Source organism: Macrobrachium nipponense, chromosome 23 (assembly GCF_015104395.2).
Source record: "Macrobrachium nipponense isolate FS-2020 chromosome 23, ASM1510439v2, whole genome shotgun sequence".
NCBI lineage: Eukaryota > Metazoa > Arthropoda > Malacostraca > Decapoda > Palaemonidae > Macrobrachium > Macrobrachium nipponense.
The window spans coordinates 22,533,508-22,558,507 of record NC_061090.1 but is presented as its reverse complement, the minus strand read 5'-3'; the positions used below and the strand labels follow the sequence as shown (position 1 = coordinate 22,558,507).

Sequence of the window (25,000 nt, the reverse complement as noted above, 5' to 3'; positions counted from 1 at the left end):
ATTCATTCCTTTCTCCTCCGAGGATCTCTGTAATCCCAAAGGGCGATAACTATCTCGACCAGAAGACCTACATAGAAGAAGGGCTCTCTCTCTCTCTCTCTCTCTCACTCTCTCTCCAATTCATCACTGACAAATACCATATGGAAAGGAGGGTCAAGGACTAACCCATAGGGGATCTCGTGACGTCACTGGGCTCCCTGGGCTGCACCCTATGTCTGGGTAAAGGTACCCTCCTTCTGATTGTATACCCTTAGCTGCTTAGCAGCTGTTAGGACAGCCTGTTCATTACTTATTCTGTTTTTAAACGCCCTTACATACATACATACGGACGCAGATATAAATATAAATATGTCTGTGTGTGTATGAATTTACGTTCAACGGGAAAAATAAAAATAAAAAATAAAATCATAACACTGATTACAGGAGCGATAAAACGAGTATGTCCTTGAAAATGATTGTTTACAGTACACCACTCAAGGAAACCCGCGGTAGGTCCACAGAGCAAAAGCTCGGTAATACGGGGACAACAACATTCATAAAAATAGTTTTTCATTATTTCATTTTATTCATTTAGCTGAGAACTGCAGTGCATCGTTTTCGAACAGAGGGAATCCTTAAAAATATACAAATGAAATCACCTATAAGTTTCTATAAAAAAAATAAAAAATAAAAATATTGTAAATGATAAATCTTTTCTTGGAATCCAATCTAATTCATTTTCACCCAAGTAAAAATTGCGAATTATGTAAAATCACATCTTTTATAATAATAATAATAATAGTGATTTATGTGGAATCCCATCTTTATTATAATTTCATGAAGTCCTCCAAGACACGTCATAAAAAAAGTTCAAATTAGAAATGGAACAATAAACAGAGATTATTTTAGTTTCATTTTACATAAATATATCAAATCTCCCAGTATTCAAAAATAACGAGAGAGAGAGAGAGAGAGAGAGAGAGTGATACTATGGGGTCAGTGGAGGGGGCACAAACGTGCCAAAGGATGACCACAGACAGCTACGAGGGTGATGAATGGACGACACCAGAGTAAACAGGAAAGGGAGAGTAAGGATTATGTACCGAGGAAGAGAAAGTCGAAGGAATGGCGGTATATCGGTGAATACACGTGTAGAAGGATACAGAAATACACACACACACACACACACACACAATATAAATATATACTGTATGCACACACAAAACATATATGTGTATATGTACTATATATTTACATGTATAAAAACATACACTGTATGCACACAAAATATATTATATATGTATATATACTGTATATATACATAAAATCTTCGTCTAAACTACACTTTTACCGCAAATTCTTTCGCAGACAACGTCAATGAAACCGACTATAATGCAATCTAAACACCTGACTATTATTGCAGAAGAAGAACATTCCGAACAATGACACAAATGCATGTAACTTCGAATGAACATACCCCCTCCGAATATCGAGGAATAATAATTCCTTCAGTTCAGCATTTATTGCAAAAAGCGTTAACTGTAAAGAAAGTCGATCAACACACAAGACAGTAATTCCACGATATGGATTTTACGTTAGACCAAAAAAAAAAAAAAAAAAAAAAAAAAGTAGCTCCACCTGATCAAGGCGAAAAAGACATCACGAAATGAGAAACTTGGTAAGTTTTAGTTATTATTATTATTATTATTATTATTATTATTATTATTATTATTATTATTATTATTATTATTATTATTATTACTGAATGGGAACAATAAAAGACAAATTCGGAGGGAAAGTCTTTCCTGACAACAAACTCATCACATTTATAATTTCGTTTAAATTGTGTATACGTATATCAAAAGTCTCTCTCTCTCTCTCTCTCTCTCGCTCTCTCTCTCTCTCTCTCTCTCTCTCAAAATTCATTCATTGTAAGTCATTTCATCATCAACGCTTAAGAAATGGCGAACTCTCTCTCTCTCTCTCTCTCTCTCTCTCTCTCTCTAAATTCAATTGCATAGTCATTTTATCGTTAGCGCTTCGGAAATGGCGAACACGAATGGTTCTTTGAGAGAGAGAGAGAGAGAGAGACTAAACCCAAGCAGACGCCACACAAGCACCGAAAAGCGTCCATAAAACCCAATAATAATCAAGAGAACAATCCCAATTTATTTCCAATTTTCTAATGACCTTTCAGAACAGCGACAGAAACCCATGTAATAAGCGCAGAAAAATACTGAGGCAGCCCCCTCCCTCCCCCTCTAACAAACCCACAACACACACCCCCCCCCACCAACCTCGACTCAAGGTTGTCTTAGTGGGTGGCTCGCAGAGAGAGAGAGAGAGAGAGCAGGAGAGAGAGAGGAGCATTATCAACATCTCTTACTTAACCATCGCCAATAAGTACATGCATGGTGGAGGTCCATTAATGGTGGTCAGAGACTGAAGAATTGTGTGGAGAAGGGTACTTTCTTTTATATTCTATAAAATCATAATTTTTATAAAAATGATTGTTTTGTATATTTCCGTGGTAAAAATTAAATAATGATAATTGGGTTGTCCTAATATTGTATTATTATTGTTATTTGTTTTTAAAATAAATTATAATTATTTTCAAAACTATATTATAATCTCTAATATTTTTAGTAAAAATAAATATTAAATTATTTTTTCTAACACTAGATCATTATCAATGTTTCTTTTAAGAATAACAATTGTTTTTCTAACACTATATTATCATTTCTAATATTTTTAGTAAAAATTAAAAAAATAAAAATTTTCTAACACTAAATCATTATTGTTAATATTTGCTTTAAAAATAAATAAAAGTTGTTTTTCTAACACTTACTATATTCTCATTTCTACTAATATTCATAGAGAAGATTAATTAATATTTTTATGTTAACGAAGACGTCATTATTGACACTACCACTACCATTATCATTGTAAACCTAAGTATCATAACTATCATTATTTTCCTAAATTTACTATCATTACTAAATCATTATCATCAATACAGAAAACACAAAACCACTCTCAACCACACAATTAGCACATATCTTCAATAATCTAAAAAAAAAAAAAAAAAAAAACTCATGCGCATGAAACAAGACAAGTATTCCAGAAGGAATGTGTCTGTGCATGTGTGTATGTATCTGTGTATGTAAGTAAGATTGTGTAACAAAGTTCTGAATATCTGGGTTATGTAGCTTTTAATGATGTTGGCTATACCGACCATACCTGGGTTAGACCACCCAAGAGTTAAGAAAAAAATAATAATAAAAAAACCCCACTTACCATTGGTCATATCGCATTTTCGAGATAATGTTAGGGACCCCCTACATGCTTGCCTCTCTCTCTCTCTCTCTCTCTCTCTCTCTCTCTCTCTCGCATTTCCTTATTTTTAGAGGTGTTAAAATATCACAGACACACACACACACACTATTCCTCACATGATATCCGTTTCTCATAACTACACAAACAAGACGCAAAATTTCTAACACACATATAAACAATTCTATATAAATTCATATATGTATATATATATATATATATATATATATATATTATATATATATATGTATATATTTTAAATACATATATGACAACACACTATTATAGCAAGTGCCAGATCAAAAACTTTGACCGAAATATAAGTAGAAGCTTACAGAACAATAAAAATAAACCAAAAAATAAAAATAATAACAATAAAAATAATCAAATAATCATAATAAATATAAAAATAATAAAAATAGAAATATATTTATGAATGAAAAAGAAATTAAATATTCATCCAGTGAACTTCAACGAATAGATTCCCGTATATCTTTATTAATAAATAACTTAACCCAAATCGAATATAATATACACTAATGCAGTCACTAAATAAATAAGCAAACACGGATAAAAGGGTTCGAAGAATTTTGTGCAGAGAGAGAGAGAGAGAGAGAGAGAGAGAGAGAGAGAGAGAGAGAGAGAGAGCTACTACACTTAAGAATTAGGTTTGTTGTTTTAAAGAAAACATATCAGGGGAAAGCGACGCAGCGAAAATAATCTCGCGGTTAAATACCATAAACTAAAGACAGTCTTGGCTAACGAACGTGACAGGAGAAATCTCCAGCTGCATTCTTCTTCTACAGCTTCTGCAGAGAAGGACAGCTGGCTGGAGAAGAAAAGCTGCACGTCAACCGGAAATTTACGCTTGGAGAGATGGTGTTTGCAAGTTAAGGTATGTACGCATTTATACACACACATACACATATATGCAACAATCATGTACTCTTACCTAAGTCAGTTTACTCATAGTCAAATTTCATACGCGTAAGGTGCTTTGCTTTTGAACTACTAACTACTGTTACCTACTACCACTACTACTACTACTACAAAACAGGCTCCATCGAACAACAATCCTCACGGGGAGAGCACAACTCCTGCATATAAGTATATATATATAATATATATATATATCTATATATATATATATATATATATATATATATATATATATATAAGTCTATCACATTACCGTGATTCATATACATATATCGAACTACAATGTCCTTTAATATCTAATTCGCTCTACCTCGGAATTAATATATTTTTTATATATGCTTAACCGAGGGGGAATTTATTAAGCGATAATAGAATTGCTTAATAAATTATTCCCCCTCGGTTAAGCATATATGAAAATATATTAATTCCGAGGTAGAGCGAACTAGATATTAAAGGACATTTGTAGTTCAATATATAATATATATATATATATATATATATATATATATTATATATTATATATCATATATTATATATATATATATATATATATATATATATATATTATATATAAATAAAAGACTAATATAGGAATGCAAACTCATTAGGACACTGTGAATGAACATTAAAACCTGCTCCTAGAGATAAGTGAGCATACGATGTCTCCTCTTAAGATGGACTAAAAAGTCTTTGAGACATCCTAATCCTTTTAACTTCTTGCAGCTCTCTCTCTCTCTCTCTCTCTCTCTCTCTCTCTAATTTAATAAATGATAAGGTATCAAATTACCTGTTTTTAAGTGTGTGTAACTGAACAAGAATGTCCACAAAAAAATAAAAATGAAATAAAAAAATAATTTCAAACAGCATTCTAAGTAGCATAAATAACACCCCCCTCCCCCACAGTAATAAGCGCTACGCTAATGGCAAGCGCCGACAAACCCAGCCTCTTTCGTTCATAAACGTTATGGGTTCCAAAACCCTTAACGGAATAACACACCTGAATTTAATGGCAGTTCTACTCTAAAACGTTTCGAAAATTGTAACGCTGGCGGTGACACCAAGCGTTTTCTTTCGGTTCCCGTTTTCTTTACGGTTTAAGACCCACTTAAAGAAATTCACTGCTAATGAGAAGTCTCGCATACACTGGTCAAGAACCTTCTTCCTTTACCTTTCCGGTCATAGTTGGGCAAATATAATTTTGCCCTTTATTATGAGCGAGCTTTAAAGAGGTCATTTATACATAAAATTTCAGAAAAATCTGGAAATGACACCAATGTACTTAGCATATAGAAAATTAAGGAAAAATAAAATTATACAAGCGTCATCTATATAATTCAGCACTTAATATTCTCCTTATTATCCCTCTTCCTTCATTTACTGACCTCTTTCTTATTTTTATGTTCTATTTCTACTTTTTTTTCTGAGCTTGAGCTGACATTCCATCGATAACCATAATAGTAATTTGCGTATCTGTTACTCATTTATTTCAATAAATTTTCCGTTTTTTGTCTTCTATTTTTTATACTTTAACATATGGACACTCTGTTAAGTGAAGTATATTTTCAATTTCTTTACTAATAATAATACTAATAATAATAATAATAATAATAATAATAATAATAATAATAATAAAAAATTTTCACTACCTCACTGGGAGTGACCCTCAACCTCTCTGGTGAGAGACAATAATAATAATAATAATAATAATAATAATAATCTAATAATAATAATATTAAATTTCCACTAACTCGTGCTGGGATTAAACCCTCGACCTCTCTAGTGAGAAACTGGGTTAATATGATAATAAGAATACGGTTACTAATACTAGTAACAGTAACTTTACAAAAATTGAAATAACAAATGGCTTAATCCAATCTTCCCAGTCAGCGGAAGGTGTGAAAGAACAAGCGACTACCTCTAGGTCCGACAACGCGTTCATATTTGGCAGTGCTGTACCAACGCCATCTTGAATTGAAGATGGCGTTGGCTGTACCCGAAAAGTCCAGCCACGGTCTTGGTATAAACCAGGACCGTGGATCCCCCCAGACTCCTTTTCTTGAAACGCGCGCTTGCGCGCACGATACGCAGGCTTCTCTCCCGCCACGCGTGTTGTATAATATCCAGTCGGTCCTGATTATACCGTCAGGGTCCATTTCCTAACCTTCTTCACCTTTGCATGATGAAGTCAAGCAGCAGCGACAACCTAGGCAAAACTGCTTTATTGGTACGACCTTTTTTTAGCTTTCCGTAAACGAAAACTACAGAGATGAGTTTTGTCTGTCCGTCCGTCCGAACTTTTTCTCTCCGCCCCCAGATCTTAAAAAAACTATTGAACCTAGAGGGCTGTAAACTGGTGTGTAGATCATCCACACTCCGATCATCAAAGATATCAAATTGCAGCCCTCTAGCCGCAAGTAAGTAAAATAGTTAATGGAAAGAAATTGAATAACACAAGCAGGCGAGAAATATGTGAATTCGCATCTCAAATCGTCAGTGGGACTGTCGGATGTGACACAAGGTCGTTAACCGGTAACGACAAAGACACACACGTGGTTTGTAATACATAATATATAATATACAATATATAATATAATATATATATATATATATATATATATATATATATATATATATATTTACGCACGTAACCATGTATGTATGTATACGTATATGTAGTATACAGTACATACACATAAATATGTAAAATATATATATATATATATATATATATATATATATACAAATATATATATTATATATATATATATATATATATATATAGATATATATATATATATATACACTATAGATAATTTGGCGATAGGCGAATATAAAAAAAAAAGCATAGCTACGGCTAAACGGGCATAGAGACAAAAATAAACAAATAAATCAATAGATGGATGAATAAGAGAACACATACAATACAATATCCTGACATTAAGTGGAGAGAGAGAGAGAGAGAGAGAGAGAGAGAGAGAGAGAGAGAGAGAGAGAGAGATTCTCTGATTACAGTAACAAGGATTATATGCCTGGCACGTAACAGACATTTCCAACCATTAAAAGCTTAATATAGTATTCCATCCTTTCCTTCTCCTCGGCCGAACACACACACACACACACACACACACACACACGCTCTCTCTCTCTCTCTCTCTCTCTCTCTCTCCCCTGTATATTTGTGCGTGTGTATATAAATAAATACATATATAATATCAATAGAAATTGCATGAGAAAATATGCCCAAATAGCATAAATCGTACACATACCGACATACATACATACATACATACTTACATACATACACACACATATGTGTGTGTGTGTGTGTGTAAACAATACTCATAAGTTAAAATTTTAAGAAAAACTATTCTCGAAACTGAAAACAAAAGCATCAATAAAATCATTAAGACAATCATCCCATATCCACTCACCTACCTTCAGCTCTTCAAATCAATCCATCCCCATAACCCCTCCCGCCCCCATCCCCGCGTGCCCAACACCCAGTACCCTTATGTAGGAGGTCGGGAAGCTCAAGGGCGCCCCTTTTCACCACCTTCTACAGGTAGCAGCTACAAAGGTCCCTCTCACCTCTATGACAAACGGCGTCTCATTGCTCTCTTGAGAAGTCGCCTAAATGTTCCTTCAGCTTCCTCTGTTGGTTAAAGTAGATTCACATCAACCGTGCATTTGATGTCAAAGGCCAGTCCCTTACGACACTCCTGATTGGCTGTTGATAAGCCAATCACAGGGCTGGAAATTCTCAGTCTCTCTCGAGAGTTCACATAGGCAGGATGTATGTTCCATCTCTGCTGAGGTATACGTATTTCTTGAGAGGTGATACATACATCCTGCCAGTGTGATCTCTCTCTCGAGACTGAGAGTTTCCAGCCCTGTGATTGGCTTATCAACAGCCAATCAGGAGCGTCGTAAGGGACGGGCCAAGATATCAAATGCACGGTTGATGTGAATCTACCAGAGCGGGTCTCATTAGCACCCACTGCGTTCGCACCGGTTAAATAGCATTATTCCATCTAAAGGAATATGTCACGATATTAGAGTCATTAAAAACTGGAAAGCCTCGTCGAGGTAATTTTCACCCCCACCGGTGTGAACCCATTCCTCAGAGGCATTTTAACCTCTTTAACACTTGAGGAGGAGGAGGAGGAGGAGGAGGAGGAGGAGGAGGAGGGGGCGAAGTGTTACAGCCAAACAGAGCCCTGTGCGTCAGACACCCCGACTGATAAGGGATCTATTCTCTCCTCCCACAACAACGCCTCTCTCTCTCTCTCTCTGCTCTCTCTCTCTCTCTCTTCCAAGTTCTTCTTCTGTCCCTTTACCAGTCCATCTCTTCCTTGCTCTTCCTCATTCCTGCTGCCTCTCGTTTCCTCTCAATTTTTATTCTATTCTTCTCCGTCAATCAAATCCTCTTCCTTTTCCAATTTCCTTTGGTCTTGCTCTTCTTCCTCCATTCCTTTTTACCAGATGTTACTCAACTTCCAAATCCTCAGTCTCTTTCCTTCATCTTCCTTTACTCATAAGTATTTATTTTTCTTTTCTCGTCAGTTATCTATTTCCCCTTTAACCCATCTTCCTTCTCCAATCCTTTTATCATTCACGATTACTCCTTTTTTTATTGTCTTTATTTCCATCACCCTTCTCTTCTTATCCCCTTTTTTTATTGTCTTTATTTCCCTCCCCCTTCTCTTCTTATCTTCCTTTTTTGCCAGTAATTATATCCCTATCCGTTATTTTATTTTCCGCTTTTCTCACTTTTCTCTGTATCACATTCACCTCCTCTCTCCTCCTTTTTCTTCCCCTTTCACACTTCTCTACTTGCTTCTATTCTTTCCCTCCGTCCCCTTGACCTCGTTCGTTACACACGTCTTGCTTTCCAATCCTCCAAATACTGTTTAACAATCACGAACTCAAAGGTCAGTCAGTTTCGATAGCCGGAGCCTCCGTATGATCGCTCTCAGGATGTGGAACTTTCTGTCTTCACATGTGTTCCCCAGAACCTTGAACCTGCCTTTTTGCCGCAAATCAGTTGTCACTTATTTCTTTGGTACTTGCAACCTGCAACTGCATCTCGCAAATTGCCAGTTGCAAGATGCTTCTGGAATTTTCTCAGGATCCCCAACAGGTGGAAATAATAGCTATGATGTACAGTAGTTAGCCATGGCTTTGTAGTAGACATCCATATGAATCTATAGTGCTATAAAAATAATAATAGTAGTACCAGTAATTGTTGACTGCCCTCATCGAAATAACTAGAAATAAAAGCGGCAGTAATAGTAATGGCTAAAACAACGGAAGGCCGTTACTGTTACACTTAGCAATAATGATAATCAAAATCGGAAACACCAAGATCAAATATAAAACTTAGCATGTTTAGTTATAAAAAAATTGTATCCACCCATTTCCGACTTCATCAACCTATCCAGCTTCACAGTATGTGACTGCTTTTGCTGAAAGAACGTAAACTTGAACCGTAAGTAGAAAATTTCGAACTGGACATCATCTGCACGTATCCCGACCACCACCACCCAAAAAAAAAAAGTTTACAGTGGTTCAGTAATAAGATTTATTAGGGCTGCAACCCGAAGAAGTACATACTAAGTTATGCATAAGAATGACCGACTGATTTTATTAAGTCGTTTGAAGCCACAACTTACAATTATCATAAAAGACGCTTTGGGAATACTTACATTTACGTATACATTCCTGTATTACATCCTTTCATTCATTACATACTTTCGCGTATTGCATAGGTTTAAGTATTAAAATCGTTCTTTTCATACATTCGTATGTACATCTTCAGAATTGTAAATTTTACATTTTTATCAGCCTCCGAATATTGTAATTATTGTTATACATTATGTCTGCTGACCGGGAGATGTTATATTTTCTGAAGTATAATAATCAATGTAAAATGGAATATGGCTTCATATTCCATTTCCATATTCATGAAAATCTGAAATATATATGAATATACAAATTAAATAAAAATATATATATATATATATATATATATATATATATATATATATATATATATATATATCTTATATATATAAAGTATATAAAGTACATAACATATATCGCTTCTCATCACCATCTCGCCAAAAGACAAACAAGACGCGACAAGAACTCATCAAACACGTTGGGCTTCCAGCGTACGTCGGAGGGACTTCGGCGGCGCGGAGACTATACGACTTTTGAAAGGCTGTAGTGTGAATGAGGAGAGGGAAGGCGAAACACAACACGCCCCTCCTCGTGGGGCTTCTGCGACACGCACGGTGTCCTCAGTGACAAACTGGAATCCTGACACGAGGAGAAAAAGAGGAGGAGGAGGAGGAGGAGGAGGACAGGAATCCTGACATACAAAGAAGAGGTGGCAGAGGAGGAGGAGGAATAGGAGGCGACAGGAGAATCCTAACATACGAAGGAGAGGAGGAGACAGGAGAATCCTAGGAGGGGGGGACAGGAATCCTGACATACAAAGAAGAAGAAGAAGAAGAAGAGGAGTAGTAGAAGAGAGGAGAATCCTAACATACGAAGAAGGAGAAGAGGAGACAGGAATCCTGATATACAAAGAAGAAGAGGAAGAGGAGGAGGAGAAAGAGACAGGAATCCTGATAGACAAAGAAGAAGCGGAAGAGGAGGAGGAGAAGGAGACAGGAATCCAGACATAAGAAGAAGATGAGGAGGAGGAGGAGACAGGAATCCCGACATACAAAGAAGAGGAGGAGGGGCAGGAGCCAGGAATCCTGACATCCGAAGAAGAAGAAAGAAGAAGAAGAAAGAGGAGGAGGAGGAGGAGGAAGAGGAGACCGGAATCCTGACATACAAAGAAGAAATAGGTGAAGAGGAAGGAGGAGGAGTTGGGAAAATTATATATATAAGAATAAGATGAAAGGGAAGGGCGAAAGTCAATCTGAAAATGAAGCACTTCCACCAATGTCAAATTTTGGAATTCTTCCTCTTCCTCCGTTTTCCTTGATTCCCATCTCTTTCCCTGCCGAGGAATCTCGAACCTTTCTTTCGAAGGTCAGGACTCAAACTATCTAATTCCTTTTTATTTTTTCTCATTAGGAAAAAAGATAAAACCTTCAGTGCTTTCTTATAATTTCAGTTGTTGTGTTAAGATATGGAACCGTATTCCATTATGCATCAATTGCATTTACGACAGAATAGATACAATCTTCCGGTCAGCAGACATAATTGATAATCATTATGACAATGATCGCAGACTGATAAAAATAATATAATAATTATTACAATAATCGCAGACTGATAAAAATATAATAATTATTACAATAACCGCAGACCGACAAAAATAATATAATAATTATGACAATAATCGCAGACTGGTCAAAAATAATATAATTATTACAATAATCGCAGACTAACAAAAATAATAAAACTTATAACTCTGAAAATGAATAAATCACTTTGAACTGTTCAGTCGAAATTCAGAATAAATTGAATTAAAACTATAAATACCTAGCGCAGTTATTTTCAACTTCGTGAAACTTCAGTTATTTGAGAGAGAGAGAGAGAGAGAGAGGAGAGAGAGAGAGAGAGAGGAGAGAGAGAGACTGACTGACTTTCCCAGGCTTAATAATATCAAATTTTTTTCTCTCTCTCTCTGCCTCTATAAATCCCGACATGCCATTCTCTCTCTCTCTCTCTCTCTCTCTCTCTCTCTCTCTCTCTCTCCTTAATAAATTACCCCGTCTGCCATTTCTCATTTGATACAATAACCGCACAGTCGGCAGTCGTCGGCTTTCCTACAGCCGATGAGCTTTTTAGTGAAACACGCACATTTCGGTACGCACTTTGAAGCCGTCTTCCGCTACTTTCCCACGGACAAAGCACTGTGTGTGTGTGTGTGTGTGTGTGTGTGTGTGTGTGTGTAAGTGTGTGTGTGGCTGTATGAGGGCGCGCACGTTCGTGTCTTCTCCAAGTGCACACGAGTTAGTGCTAGCTAGGCTGCCGTGATATAGCGTGCACGTATCTATATAACGAGAGAGAGAGAGAGAGAGAATATTTAAATCATTGCATAAGGAAAGAGAGAGAATCAGATTAACAGGATACAAATTTAATTCCAGAGAGAGAGAGAGAGAGAGAGAGAGAGAGAGAGAGAGAGAGAGAGAGAATATTTAAATCATTGCAAAAGGAAAGAGAGAGAATCAGATTAACAGGATACAAATTTAATTCCAGAGAGAGAGAGAGAGAGAGAGAGAGAGAGAGAGAGAGAGAGAGAGAGAGAGAGAAATTAACCATCTTTAACTGTCTAAAGACAGAAGAGCTTTTGTTCACTAGGTTGAAGCAAAGAAATATATGGCTGGACGTGAGTACGTTTCTATGTGCGCGCGTTTTCGTAATAAAGGAAAAATAAAAAAATATTTCCCTGGTTCCAACTGATAAACAAGGCATTCATGATTTTCTCTTTTCTTTAGGGATTATTTTTCTTACTTATCAATATTAATGGAATTACTTTTAATAGCCAACATAGATTTTGAAAATAAACAACATGAATAAAAATTTCGTCAATTTTCCAAACAAGGAAGACCGATGATCACAATCTTCAAGGCAAAGGTCAATGACCTCAAATTCACTTAAAGCGCTGCTTTGATCCAGTGACCTTGAGTCACCTTCGCGTGATGGATCCGGCAACAATACTTATCAAAACGTCTTTGATTCAATTTAGCGGAACAGTGTTTGATATTCTTTTATTTCCCAACAGTCGTATAACCTGCCTTCTTTTACGAGATGGGCGTCTTTTTCTCAAACAGGTAAGACGCTCGTCTCACAACAATAAGAGCGCCTCGGTGGCGTGGTTGGTATGGTATTGGTCTGCCACCCCGGTGACCGCGAGTTCGATTCTCGGGCATTCCATTGAGGGGTCAGAGGTGTGTATTTCTAGTGATAGAAGTTCACTCTCGACGTGGTTCGGAAGTCACGTAAAGTCGTTGGTCCCGTTGCTGAATAACCACTGGTTCCATGCAACGTAAAAACACCATACAAACAAATAAACACAACAATAAGTCCCGGGTTCGATTTCCGAGCGGGAAGGAACACCTTAGACACTTAAGATCCAACGTTTCATTTCTGGTGATGTAAGGAATGAATCATGTACCAGGGAGTCACTAGATTATGGTGGGTCGCAACCAGTGAGCATGGGTATGGGGACGACAGCCTCATTCTAAAACACTAACACTTTCTGGAGCTCCCTTTCCAATAAAGAAAGGGATTTTGCCTTTCCATGATAAAAATAAAAACTTTCAGCTACAACAGAAAGAATAATTATAATTATAATCAAGCCGAAGAAACAAGACGTAGGAAGATAAGAAGCTCATATAGCTACACCGATTGAAACTTGGAAAATTAGAACTGTTCTGTAAACTAGGTCAACAGAAATCACATTACGTGCAAGATGGGACATAGGCGGAATTATGAAAACCGGAACAAGTAATAGATCGATTTACAAATACACTACAGGGTGTCCATAAAGTCCCAGTACCTTTCTGAGCAATAAATACTTGTAATGGTACTGGTAATTTATGGACACCCTGTATGCTCAACGGCGATGAGGAAAAAATAGAATGGCCATCACTAGAGACTGATTGACAAATACACACACACGCACACACACACACATACAGAGTTACAAGGATTAGGTTATCTCAAAGACGTTAGTCCACCCGAGGAGACATCGTGTGCTCAATTATCTGTAGGAGCAGGTTTTACTGTGCATTCACAGTGTCCTAATGATTTTGTCTAGCTTTCTTTTAAGAGAGAGAGAGAGAGAGAGAGAGAGAGAGAGAGAGAGAGACTAATGTTCTTGCTGTTTGGAGAATATTTTCACAACATAACTTCCACTGAGAGGGGACCATTATTTATTAAGAAATAACCATTACATTATATTCATAGTGTCGGCTAGTCTCGCTATAAAAAAAATGATAAATGCAACTACAATAGCTTCATTTCACAAGAAAACTATCTATCCTTATCACAAAAAAATATGCACAAGCATTAGTAAGAGTCAGCAAGAAACAATACTAGTACTTTGAAAGTCCTTATGAAACTGCCCCGAGTAATGTTACAACCGAGATCTCTTTTCATATGTTTTTTTCCTTTTCGGCCAAACAAGTCAAGTCATTCTTCCTCCTCCTCCTCCTCCTCCTCTCCTCGTGTTATTGACGACCTAGGGAGATCATCCTCTTAGTGTCTCTCCATAGTTGCTTTCATTATTTTTACCTCTGCTTGCTTAATATTCACTCTCTCTCTCTCTCTCTCTCTCTCTCACACACACACACACACACACACACATACACACAAAAAGCATAGAATATAACTAACTATGGCTGAAAGTTGCATAATGCAGTACATACACGTTTTTTCTTTGGAACCACCTATAGTTTGGGGAAACTGCTTATGCGCACACAACACACACACACACACACACACACACACATATATATATATATAATATATATATATATGTGTGTGTGTGTGTGTGTGTGTGTGTGTGTGTGTGTGTTGCAGAGCGGACAAATGTCAAACAAAACAAATTAACCAAACAAAGTCATCTTTTAAAAACGTACAAAACGAGCACAGTAAACTAAACTAACTGAATCAAGTACTTCTTAGATCTTCAAAAATAAAAGTAATAAACAAAAGGCAAACGCCACAAACCGACTACAGACCAACAAAAAAAAAAAAAAAGAACAGAGAACTTAACAGAGAAAGGGATTTAAAAACTAACAAACAGATAACAAAAGCAGGGAACGAAGTAACTAAAAAAACGAGCATCCAAACAAAACATCAACAATAGTAAAGGAATCTAACAAAATCCCAAACGATCATACGATACAACGAAAAGCATCGACTTAAGTAACAAAATACCGCGCAACAAAAGTAAGACCAAAGAATGACTTCACAAAGACAAAGACAACGAACAGAGGAAAAAATAAAAACGAAAGCAAACAAAATCCAAAAGAACAGGGAAAAATTACAACAAAAGCAAAACAAAATCCAAACGAACAAAACAAAAACAAATAGCAACGAACCAATTAAGAAAAACCAAAGCAAGAAAAGTACGACCCAAGAATTATTTCACAAAAGCAACGAACAAAATCCCAAACAAAGTAAACACAAGAAAACAACAAATCAAGCGAGAAAAAACAAAGTAACAAAAGTACGATCAAAGAACAAATTTCCAAAAACAACGGACAAAGAAAGAAACCACCCTACAAATAAAAACAAAAGAACGAAAGCAAACAAAAACCCAAACGAAAGCGAAGACAGCGAACCCAATCCCGTCAAGTAAAACTAAACCTGGCTGAGCTAACGGAAGGTGTGAAAATCGACCCTCTCTGTAACAAGATAAAGCGAGGATAACAAAAGGCGTAATCCACCAGAGAGAGAGAGAGAGAGAGAGAGAGAGAGAGAGGTGGACGCGAACATCTGGACATCGAGTGTGGCAGAAAAATGATGAATTTTATTCAGCCTTAAATTCCCTCCTTTATTTACCTGGAGCACTTGAAAGGCATCTTCTTCACAAGTCGTGGTGTCAGTCTCTCTCTCGCGCTCTCTCTCTCTACTCTCTCGTAAGTAGCCATCTTGCTTGGTGAGTCGTACCCGCGTGAAGTCAGATTAATCAACAGATATCACAAGTTTAACATACGACTAGAATTTGAGAAATATCTAGAAGTGTTCGTGAACTATCGGTGATAAGATTAGTGTGAAAATAGTAGGATAAAGCGTCTTCTAAGTTAGTTTATCAAGTGTAATACTATAAATCAGAACAAGATGGCAGTAAGTTCCAACTGCGGGAAGAGGTGGCGTAATTTGGCGTGTCTAGCAGATTCGCAATACGATGAGGTAGCAGGAAGGGAACTGGCATTTCTCATCTATGAAATCAGCAACAGTTCCTAACCAAAAAAGATAACCAAAAAGGCATTCATAGAATATATTAGAAGGATATAATCCTTCAAACTGGAACAAATCTAATGAAAACATCTTGAAAATAATTGAAGAAGTTCCAAATAAAAATCCAAGTGGTCAAGAGACTCATAAAGAAAATATACATAAACAAAACCATATTCCGACAAAGAAAATGAATAAGGTGAATCTTGTGAATATCCTAATTGATGCATTAGGAAAAAGAATGCCAAAAGCATGCAAAAACTGTGTAAGGTTTGGTATAGCATAGTCAATCCACAAAACCTAATCAGAAAATGTGCTGCATGCAACATTCCGACCCATCCACAGTGTGCTGAGGTAATACAAGATTTGAGAAAAGATACAAGAATTTTTGTTCAACATGTCTATCATGGATAGACAATGTTATTAAATCAAGATGAATGTACAAATAGTTGAGGATGAAGAAGAAGAGGAAGAGGAAGAAGAAGAAGAAAAGAAGAAGAGGAAAACGGAAGAGAAGTAAACAAAAATGAAACATGACAGAAAAAAATAAGGCAAAAAACAAAGAACAAGATAAAAGTATGGATGCAGAGATACTCATTGATACTACATATGAGGCAATAAAGCAGCATAACCTACGAAAGAATAAATTTACGATATGACAACAGAAAAGCAAATCCCGAAGAGGCTCTACCCAGAATCTATACAATGACGGGAAAGAGGGAAAAAATAGACAAGAAAGACAAAATCTGCAACCTTTTGAAAAGAGGGAATTGCAGATTTGGAGAAAGATGTACTACAAACATCCTAAGATATGTCAAAACTATGAAATATATGGTAAATGTGCATACTTAGATGGATATGGGGATGATTGCAGAGATCTGCATCCAAAAATATGTAAAAACCTAAAAGAAGGAAAAAGGATGTAAGTTCGACAAAAAATGCAAATATATGCACCCTGTAGCCATGAATCATAATCAATAAATAACCAACCAAGTAATAAATAAAATCCAAAATAAGAAAGAAACAAATAAACAAAGAAAGAAAAAAAAGAAAAGAAAAAATTCAAGAATAATATCAGGTAAAAGAGAAAAGCAAACCACCAATGAGATATGCAGAGGTTGGTGTCAGCAAAAAATTTCAAATTTGCATCAGCTCCGAAATTCTACTCAAGAGATAATAACTGTATTATTATGCAAGAGGATATTGCAGAAACGGAGAAAATTGCAGATTCAGACACAAAATGAATAATTATGATGAAGGAAGATCAAATATTATGGAAAAGTTGGATTTTTTAATGTCAGAATTTCTGAAATGAAAAAAAGAAACAACATACCAGAACAGGAAGAGACTGGGAAAATCCTTATTACTACCAGTATTAAATGAAGGAGAAAAACACGCAAACCATCATAGTGATGAATGCGCAGGGTTTAGTTACGAGTAACTCAAAAAGAAAAATAGAGTACTTAGAAGAACTAACCCAAAAATGAAAAGAAAAAGTATGATATGATAAGTGAAACCTGGTATTCCCAAGAGACTGGGAATGATGATCAAATAAAAGGGTTCCAAACTTATAGATCAGATAGAAAAAATAGGATCAAGGGGGAACCGCAATATATGGGAAAGACAAAAAACAAGGAAAAAATAAAAATATAGAGAAACATAGTAACTCAGAATGTGAACTAATAGCGGTAGAATTTGAATCTGAAAAATTGATGAACATAGTAATATATAGACCTCCTAATATAAAGAGTTGACTTAATAATTGAAATTGGATGATATATGTAGAAATCACAAGGACTGGACTATTCTCCTATCTGGTGACTTCAACTTTCCTTTCGTTAGAATGGAAAGAACGAATAGGGATTGTGGTTGTACTTATACATATAAAAAAGAGAGTAATAGTAGTGCAGAAGATAAGAGGCAATTTGAAAAGCTATTAGATATGCTACTAGAATACAACATTCAACAAATAAATCACCTGCCAACAAGAAAGGAAAATACTTTAGACCTAGTATTTGTGAACGAGATGAATTATGTTAAAGAAATAATAGTTTATAATGCGAATATTTCAGACATAATGTCATAGAATTAACAGTTCATTCCAAAGCAAGTGAAAATAGAGATAAGCAAAAGAAATGAAAAAGTGGGAAGGATATGGAAAATACAACTTCTACAGTAAAAATATAAAATGGTCAAGAAATTGAAGAATTAAACAAAGATTGGGATAACATTTTCGTAAGTGATGATATAAGGGTAAATACGGAGATATAATATAAAATATTGGAGAAAATAGTGGAAAAAATATATACCGAAGAAGAAAAGTAAACATCATTCATGCATACCAAGAGACAGAAGGATCTTGTTCCAGAAAATCAGAAAGTGGAAAAAAGGTCTTGCAAAAGAAAAAAAATGCATGGAAAGTTATAGAACTAAAAAAGTAAGATAGAAAATGCAGAACAAAAGATTATACAATCAAAAAGAAAATGAAAAACGGGACTTGGAAGAAAAAACCCTATTAAATATCAAGCAAAACCCCAAGCTATTATACTCATATGCGAAGAAGATGAATAAAAGAAGAATAGAAATAGGCCCTCTGAGAATTGAAGGAGATTAACGAATGAAAAAAAAGAAAATTTGCAACATACTGGCAGAACGATATAAGAGAGAATTCACCCCTAGATAAGATAATGAAGATAATGATATAGAAGTAAGGGATGAAAATAGTGAATATTTAGCTGACATAGATATTAATGAAGCTGATATTGTGCAGGCTATTTAATGAAATTAAAAATGGAGCTGCTGCAGGGCCGATGGAATTCCTGCTATTTTGTTAAAGAAAGTAGTTCATTCTATCGCAAAGCCACTTGCAATATTATTAAGACAATAAAAAGTGTAGATACAGGCAAGATTTATGATGAGCACAAATTAGCATATATTACCCCTACTTTCAAAAGTGGATCAAGACTAGAGGCAAGTAATTATAGGCCTGTGAGTCTAACATCACATATTATGAGAAAGTGTATGAAAGGGTAATGAAGAAAAATATTATGAAACATTTAATAAAAAATAATTTGTTTAATAAAGGACAACATGGTTTCGTACCCGGAAAAAGTACACAAACCCAACTGTTAGTCCACCGTGAGAACATATTCAAAAATATGAAAAGCGGAAATGAAACAGATGTGGTTTATTTAGACTTTGCAAAAGCTTTTGATAAAGTAGACCATAATATATTAGCGAAGAAAATTAGAAACACAATATCGTGGATAAAGTAGGAAGATGGTTAAAAGAATTTTTACACAACAGAAAACAGATAGTTATTGCAAACGACGAGAAATCGGATGAAGTCAAGGTAATATCCGGTGTGCCGCAAGGTACGGTGTTAGCTGCAATACTGTTTGTTATTATGATTGAAGACATAGAACAATAATGAAGGATTCGGTAGTGAGTAGTTTCGCGATGACACAAGAATAAGTAGAGAAATTACTTGTGATGAAGATAGGAACGCTCTACAAAGAGACCTTAACAAAGTATATGATTGGGCAGAGGTAAATAGGATGGTATTTAACTCTGATAAATTTGAATCAATAAATTATGGAGACAGAGAAAGAAAGCTATATGCATATAAGGGACCTAATAATGAGACCATCACAAATAAGGAAGCAGTTAAAGACCTTGGTGTGATGATGAATAGGAACAGTTATGCAATGATCAAATAGCAACTGTTGGCAAAATGTAAAGCAAAAATGGGAATGTTTGTTACGGCACTTCAAAACAAGAAAAGCTGAACACATGATTATGCTTTATAAAACATATGTTCGTAGTCCACTTGAATATTGCAATATGATATGGTACCCACACTATCAAAAGGATATTGCACAAATAGAGAGTGTACAAAGGTCCTTTACAGCTAGAATAGAAGAAGTTAAGGACTAGACTACTGGGAAAGACTACAATTCTTAAAATTATATAGTAGGAGAAAGGAGAAGAGAACGCTACATGATAATTCAGGCATGGAAACAGATAGAAGGAATAGCAGAAAATATCATGGAACTAAAAATATCAGAAAGAGCAAGCAGAGGTAGATTAATAGTGCCCAAAACTATACCAGGAAAAATAAGGAAAGCACACAGGACATTAATCCACTACGCACCAGCATCGATAATGCAGCGTCTATTCAATGCGTTGCCAGCTCATCTGAGGAATATATCAGGAGTGAGCGTAGATGTGTTTAAGAATAAGCTCGACAAATATCTAAAACTGCATCCCAGACCATCCAAGATTGGAAGATGCAAAATATACCGGAAGATGTAACTAGCAACTCTCTGGTAGACATTTAGAGGTGCCTCACACTGAGGGACCTGGGGCGGGAACCGAAACAAGATGTAAGGTCTGTAAGGTAAGGTAAGGTAAGGTCTCTCTCTCTTTATAACTTCACAACCCACTTCTTGTGAGGGGTAGGTCTCTCTCTCTCTCTCTCTCTCTCTCTCTAAGGGGTAGCTAAGGTCTCTCTCTCTCTTTTCCCTTCCATTTCTTGACAGAGGTAGAGAGGGCTCTCTCTCTCTCTCTCTCTCTCTCTCTCTCTCTCTCCAATCCATCAATTCACGGGAAAGTCGTGTTTATTCACTCTTTCCACAACCAAAGCTTTCACTCCCTCTCTCCCCTCTACTTCTTTCTCTTACACACACACACACACACACTCGCTCCCCAACCCAGTGCTTGATAAGGGTAATCAGGCACGCATTTATGCCCCTCACTGTACAAGGAGGACCTACTATAGTACATACACCATCACACTAAACTTGAACGAGACTTGGGACGAAATGAAGTGTGAAGTGTGAAGAGTTCTCGGCATGATGGCCTCTGAGGGAGGAGAGAGGAAAATAATGCACACCCGTTCTACAGATGACATCAAAATGTTGTGTTTCGTGAGTCTTATACATACATACATACATATATGTAAATATTTATACGAGTTTACGTGCGGGCGTGAGTGAACCTTCCTCGTTTTGTGAATGAAACTGCTGATGCTGCGGAATATTTTAATTTTTCTTAAGGGAGTCATTCCTAATTCATCAATGAATGGTGATAACTGATCGTGTATATTTGAAGTAAACGGCTTTATATATATATATATATATATATATATATATATATATATATAGATATATATAATTATTATAATATTATATATATATATATATGTGTATATTATACATATTATATATTATATATATATACTATATATATATATAATACAAATATATATATAATAATATCTATATATATATATATATATCTATATATAATATATATCATATAGATAGATAGATAGATAGATGTAGATAGATAGATATAGGATATAATAGTATATATATATATATATATATATATATATATATATATATATATATATATATATATATATATACATAATATATATATATATATATATCTTCTTTTTATTTTTATCTTTTTTTTTCGTCTATTTTGATTTTTATCTTTTTTTTTTGTCTAAGCGGTTTGCCTGACTTAAACGTCTGCTTGCTTTTCTGTCAGCTGTTTTCTGTTGTCCCGTCAGTTCGATAAAAACTAATTCATCAACCAACCTTTGTTCCACTTAGCAGCTTGTTTTCGTGTTCACCGCGCGCTCTGTCGGCTAAATTCTGAGGTAAAAAAAAAAAAACAACAATCCATTAATGATAGCAGATCGGAACAACAACGTCTGTGGACTCATAAAACACTAGCCAAGTGATTGTTTCATGTTACAAGTTGCATCGCAACAACAGTGTGGTAGTGACTGAGAGTAATCAGCGTCCATAACACCACATTGCAAAAACCATAATCATTATTCTATTTATTTCCAATACTGAACACCAAAGCTATACAACGTAAGCTATGTTTTTTTACAGAACTTCCCAATTACATCACTTACATTTTTTCTATTTATCTATTAGTTCGTTAATTTAGTTTTTTAAATTTAATTTACATCTTTTAAAATAATTTATTTAATTTAGTTTTTTTATTTAATTTACATCTTTTAAAATAATTTATTTTTTCTATTTTTAATAAGTGATCTTTCTGTTACTTCTTTCTAATAAACACAATATTCTTTGGAAGCTTGAATTTCATCCATATGAGTTTGGTTTACCTTCTGAATAATAATAATAATAATAATAATAATAATAATAATAATAATAATAATAATAATAATAATGCAGCATTGAATATTATAGCTGTTGCCGTTGAAAAAGATTATAAGAATAATAATAATAAGGAGGAGGAGGCCTTCTCTGAGGGCAGCAGCATTGAATATTATAGCTGTGCCGTGACAGATATAATAATAATAATAATAATAATAATAATAATAATAATAATAATAATAATAATACCCCATAACTACGTTCTTAACTTTCTTAATGAAAGTCTTGAAAACTGACAACGGAAAAGAAGAAACTTCCGTTCCACAGGTATTCGATCTTCTATTTGGAGGAGACAGAAAGTCGACGATAAAGGGAAGAATGACCATATCACTATTAATATAATGACTGTAATTAAACATCTGAAACGCTTGCCACCTTTTAAAATGTACAATATAAAAAAATACTTATTAAAAAACAGACATACAAATACGAAATTAAACCGTCAGATAATTAAACCTAGCTTCTAAGAGAAAAGTAATAAAAAAAGGAAATACTAATTAAATTCATAAACGAATGAATCAAACGATCAAATCGTTAAACCTTGCCTCCAGACCAGACGGCGTACTGACTCCTTAACCGTAACAACAACAACAACACGTTAACCTGTTAATCAGCGAACTCATCTCTCATTATTTAGTAAACAAAGCACCTAACGCAGCATTCCTCTCGGCCCACAAAAATAAAAACTCCCCCTTTTCCCTTCTCCGCGCCCCCTGAGGGGAGGGGGAGGAGAGGAAGTGGAGGGGGAGGGGAAAAGAAGAGAGGGGGAACAGGAGGGAATAGAGGGGAGGGGAGAGGGAGGAAAATGGGGAAGGGGTGATGGGGAGAGGGATGAAAGGAGGAGGGGGGTGGGAGAGGTGGAGGGAATGGGGAGGAGAGAGGGAAGAACGAGGCAGGGGAAAGGGAGAGAGGGAGGAAAGGGGGAGGGGAGAGGGAGTCAGGGAGGAAAGGGGGTGAGGAGAGAAAAGAGAGAGAGAGAGAGAGAAGGGGGAGGGAAAGGGGTGGGGGGGCAGAAGATCCCCTCCCTACAGCAGACACATCGTCGTCTGTCTGTCTGTCAGCGTCGGAGGGTAATCAGGCGGAACCATACCAGACGAAAAGGGGGTAACAAAACGGACGAAAGAAATTTGGGAGAGGGGGGGATTACATAAGGGGGGGAGAAAGGAGGAAAATGGATATATGAGATCTTGAAGGATGAGGGAATAGGCGAATAATCAGTAAGAAGAAGAAGAAGAAGAAGAATAAGGTGAAAGAAGTATAAGATGACCTGACCAGGAGGTAGATTTGATTTACGCAAGAAATGGCGTTAAAACTACCGACGGAGAAACTGAAGAGGAGGAAGAGGAAGAGGAAAGGAGAAGCAGGTAAAAGAGGAAAACGATGAGGCAACGACTAAAAGGAAGAACTGACAAGAAGAAGGAGCAAAAGGAAGAACTGACAAGAAGAAGGATGCAGAACTGAAACAGAAAGGTAGGTGCACAAGATAATGAGGAATAGAAGGTAGACTATGAGCAGAGTAACGATAGTAACAGCATGAAGACAATAAGAGAATATATAAGCTAGCGAAAAGTAAGACGAGATAAAGACGAAACAATGGAATTGAGGGAGAAAAAAAAAGAGGCAAAAGAGAGAGGGAAGATTTAGAAATGGAATAGAAGTAATCAGTACGGAAAAAAAAGAGCGTGACATTGAATCTTACGAGTAGATAAAAGCAAAGAAAACAAAAATAGTAGATGCATAAAGGAATAACATGAGTAGATAAAAGGAAGGAAAACGAGATATATAATAAGGGAAAGAAAGAAAGACCAACAATCCCAGGAGAAGGAACTTTTAAAAATGTCGGAAGAGGGGTGAAAAAACAGGAAGAGGATGACACCGAGTAGTAGGAGAGAAGATAAAGAGAAGAAAACAGTGGAGGAGTATATGAGGAGGGCCAAGGGGGATAGAGACCGCCCCTCCCCCTCCCCCTCCTTCCCCGGGCCAGCCGTCTTCACCTCATTTATAGCCCGAGCTCTCTGTTGTCACGGTAAACAAGAGACCTTACTTCTGCTGCTCCGTTGGGTTCTTCTTCGCCAAGACTTCAATAGGACTCCGGCACTCTCTCATCTTTCCACCGACTCCCTCGCTCACACTCAATCTCGCGTGCACGCACACACACAAACACACGCACGCACACTCTCAGATATACACGCATTCGCGCAAAAACACAAGCACGCTGGCTTACATATAAGTGCGTTCACTCACGCGCATACAGACAAAGATACGTAACACACACACACACACACACACACACACACAAAATAATCGGTAACCTGTTACTTTTTATTTACATTAAAAAAAAACGTGATACGATGCAATAACGTTAGTTTTATATCGAGTCTTCTCAATTTTTCGTGCAATGCTTTTCAGTTATAGCGTTTATCTCGGACAAAAAAATAAATGCCGAAGTTCATACTCTGACCAATTATTATCCGATATTAAGATAAAACAGAAGCGAATTAAACAGATTCAATATGAAATTAACTCGAATGATGCAGCCATACTATTTAACGAGATATTATTATTATTAATAATATTATTATAATTATCATTTATTATTATTATTATTATTA

General features: G+C 35.9%; 1 protein-coding gene across 1 annotated transcript in view; it reads right to left on the bottom strand.

Moving 5' to 3' along the window:
- Positions 1-25,000, bottom strand: part of LOC135199413 (metalloprotease TIKI1-like) — a 549,902-nt gene that overhangs the window by 429,041 nt on the left and 95,861 nt on the right. Inside the window, 1 exon segment of the mRNA XM_064227430.1 lies at positions 21,795-21,851. Within this exon segment, the coding sequence (XP_064083500.1) occupies positions 21,795-21,851 (57 nt within the window).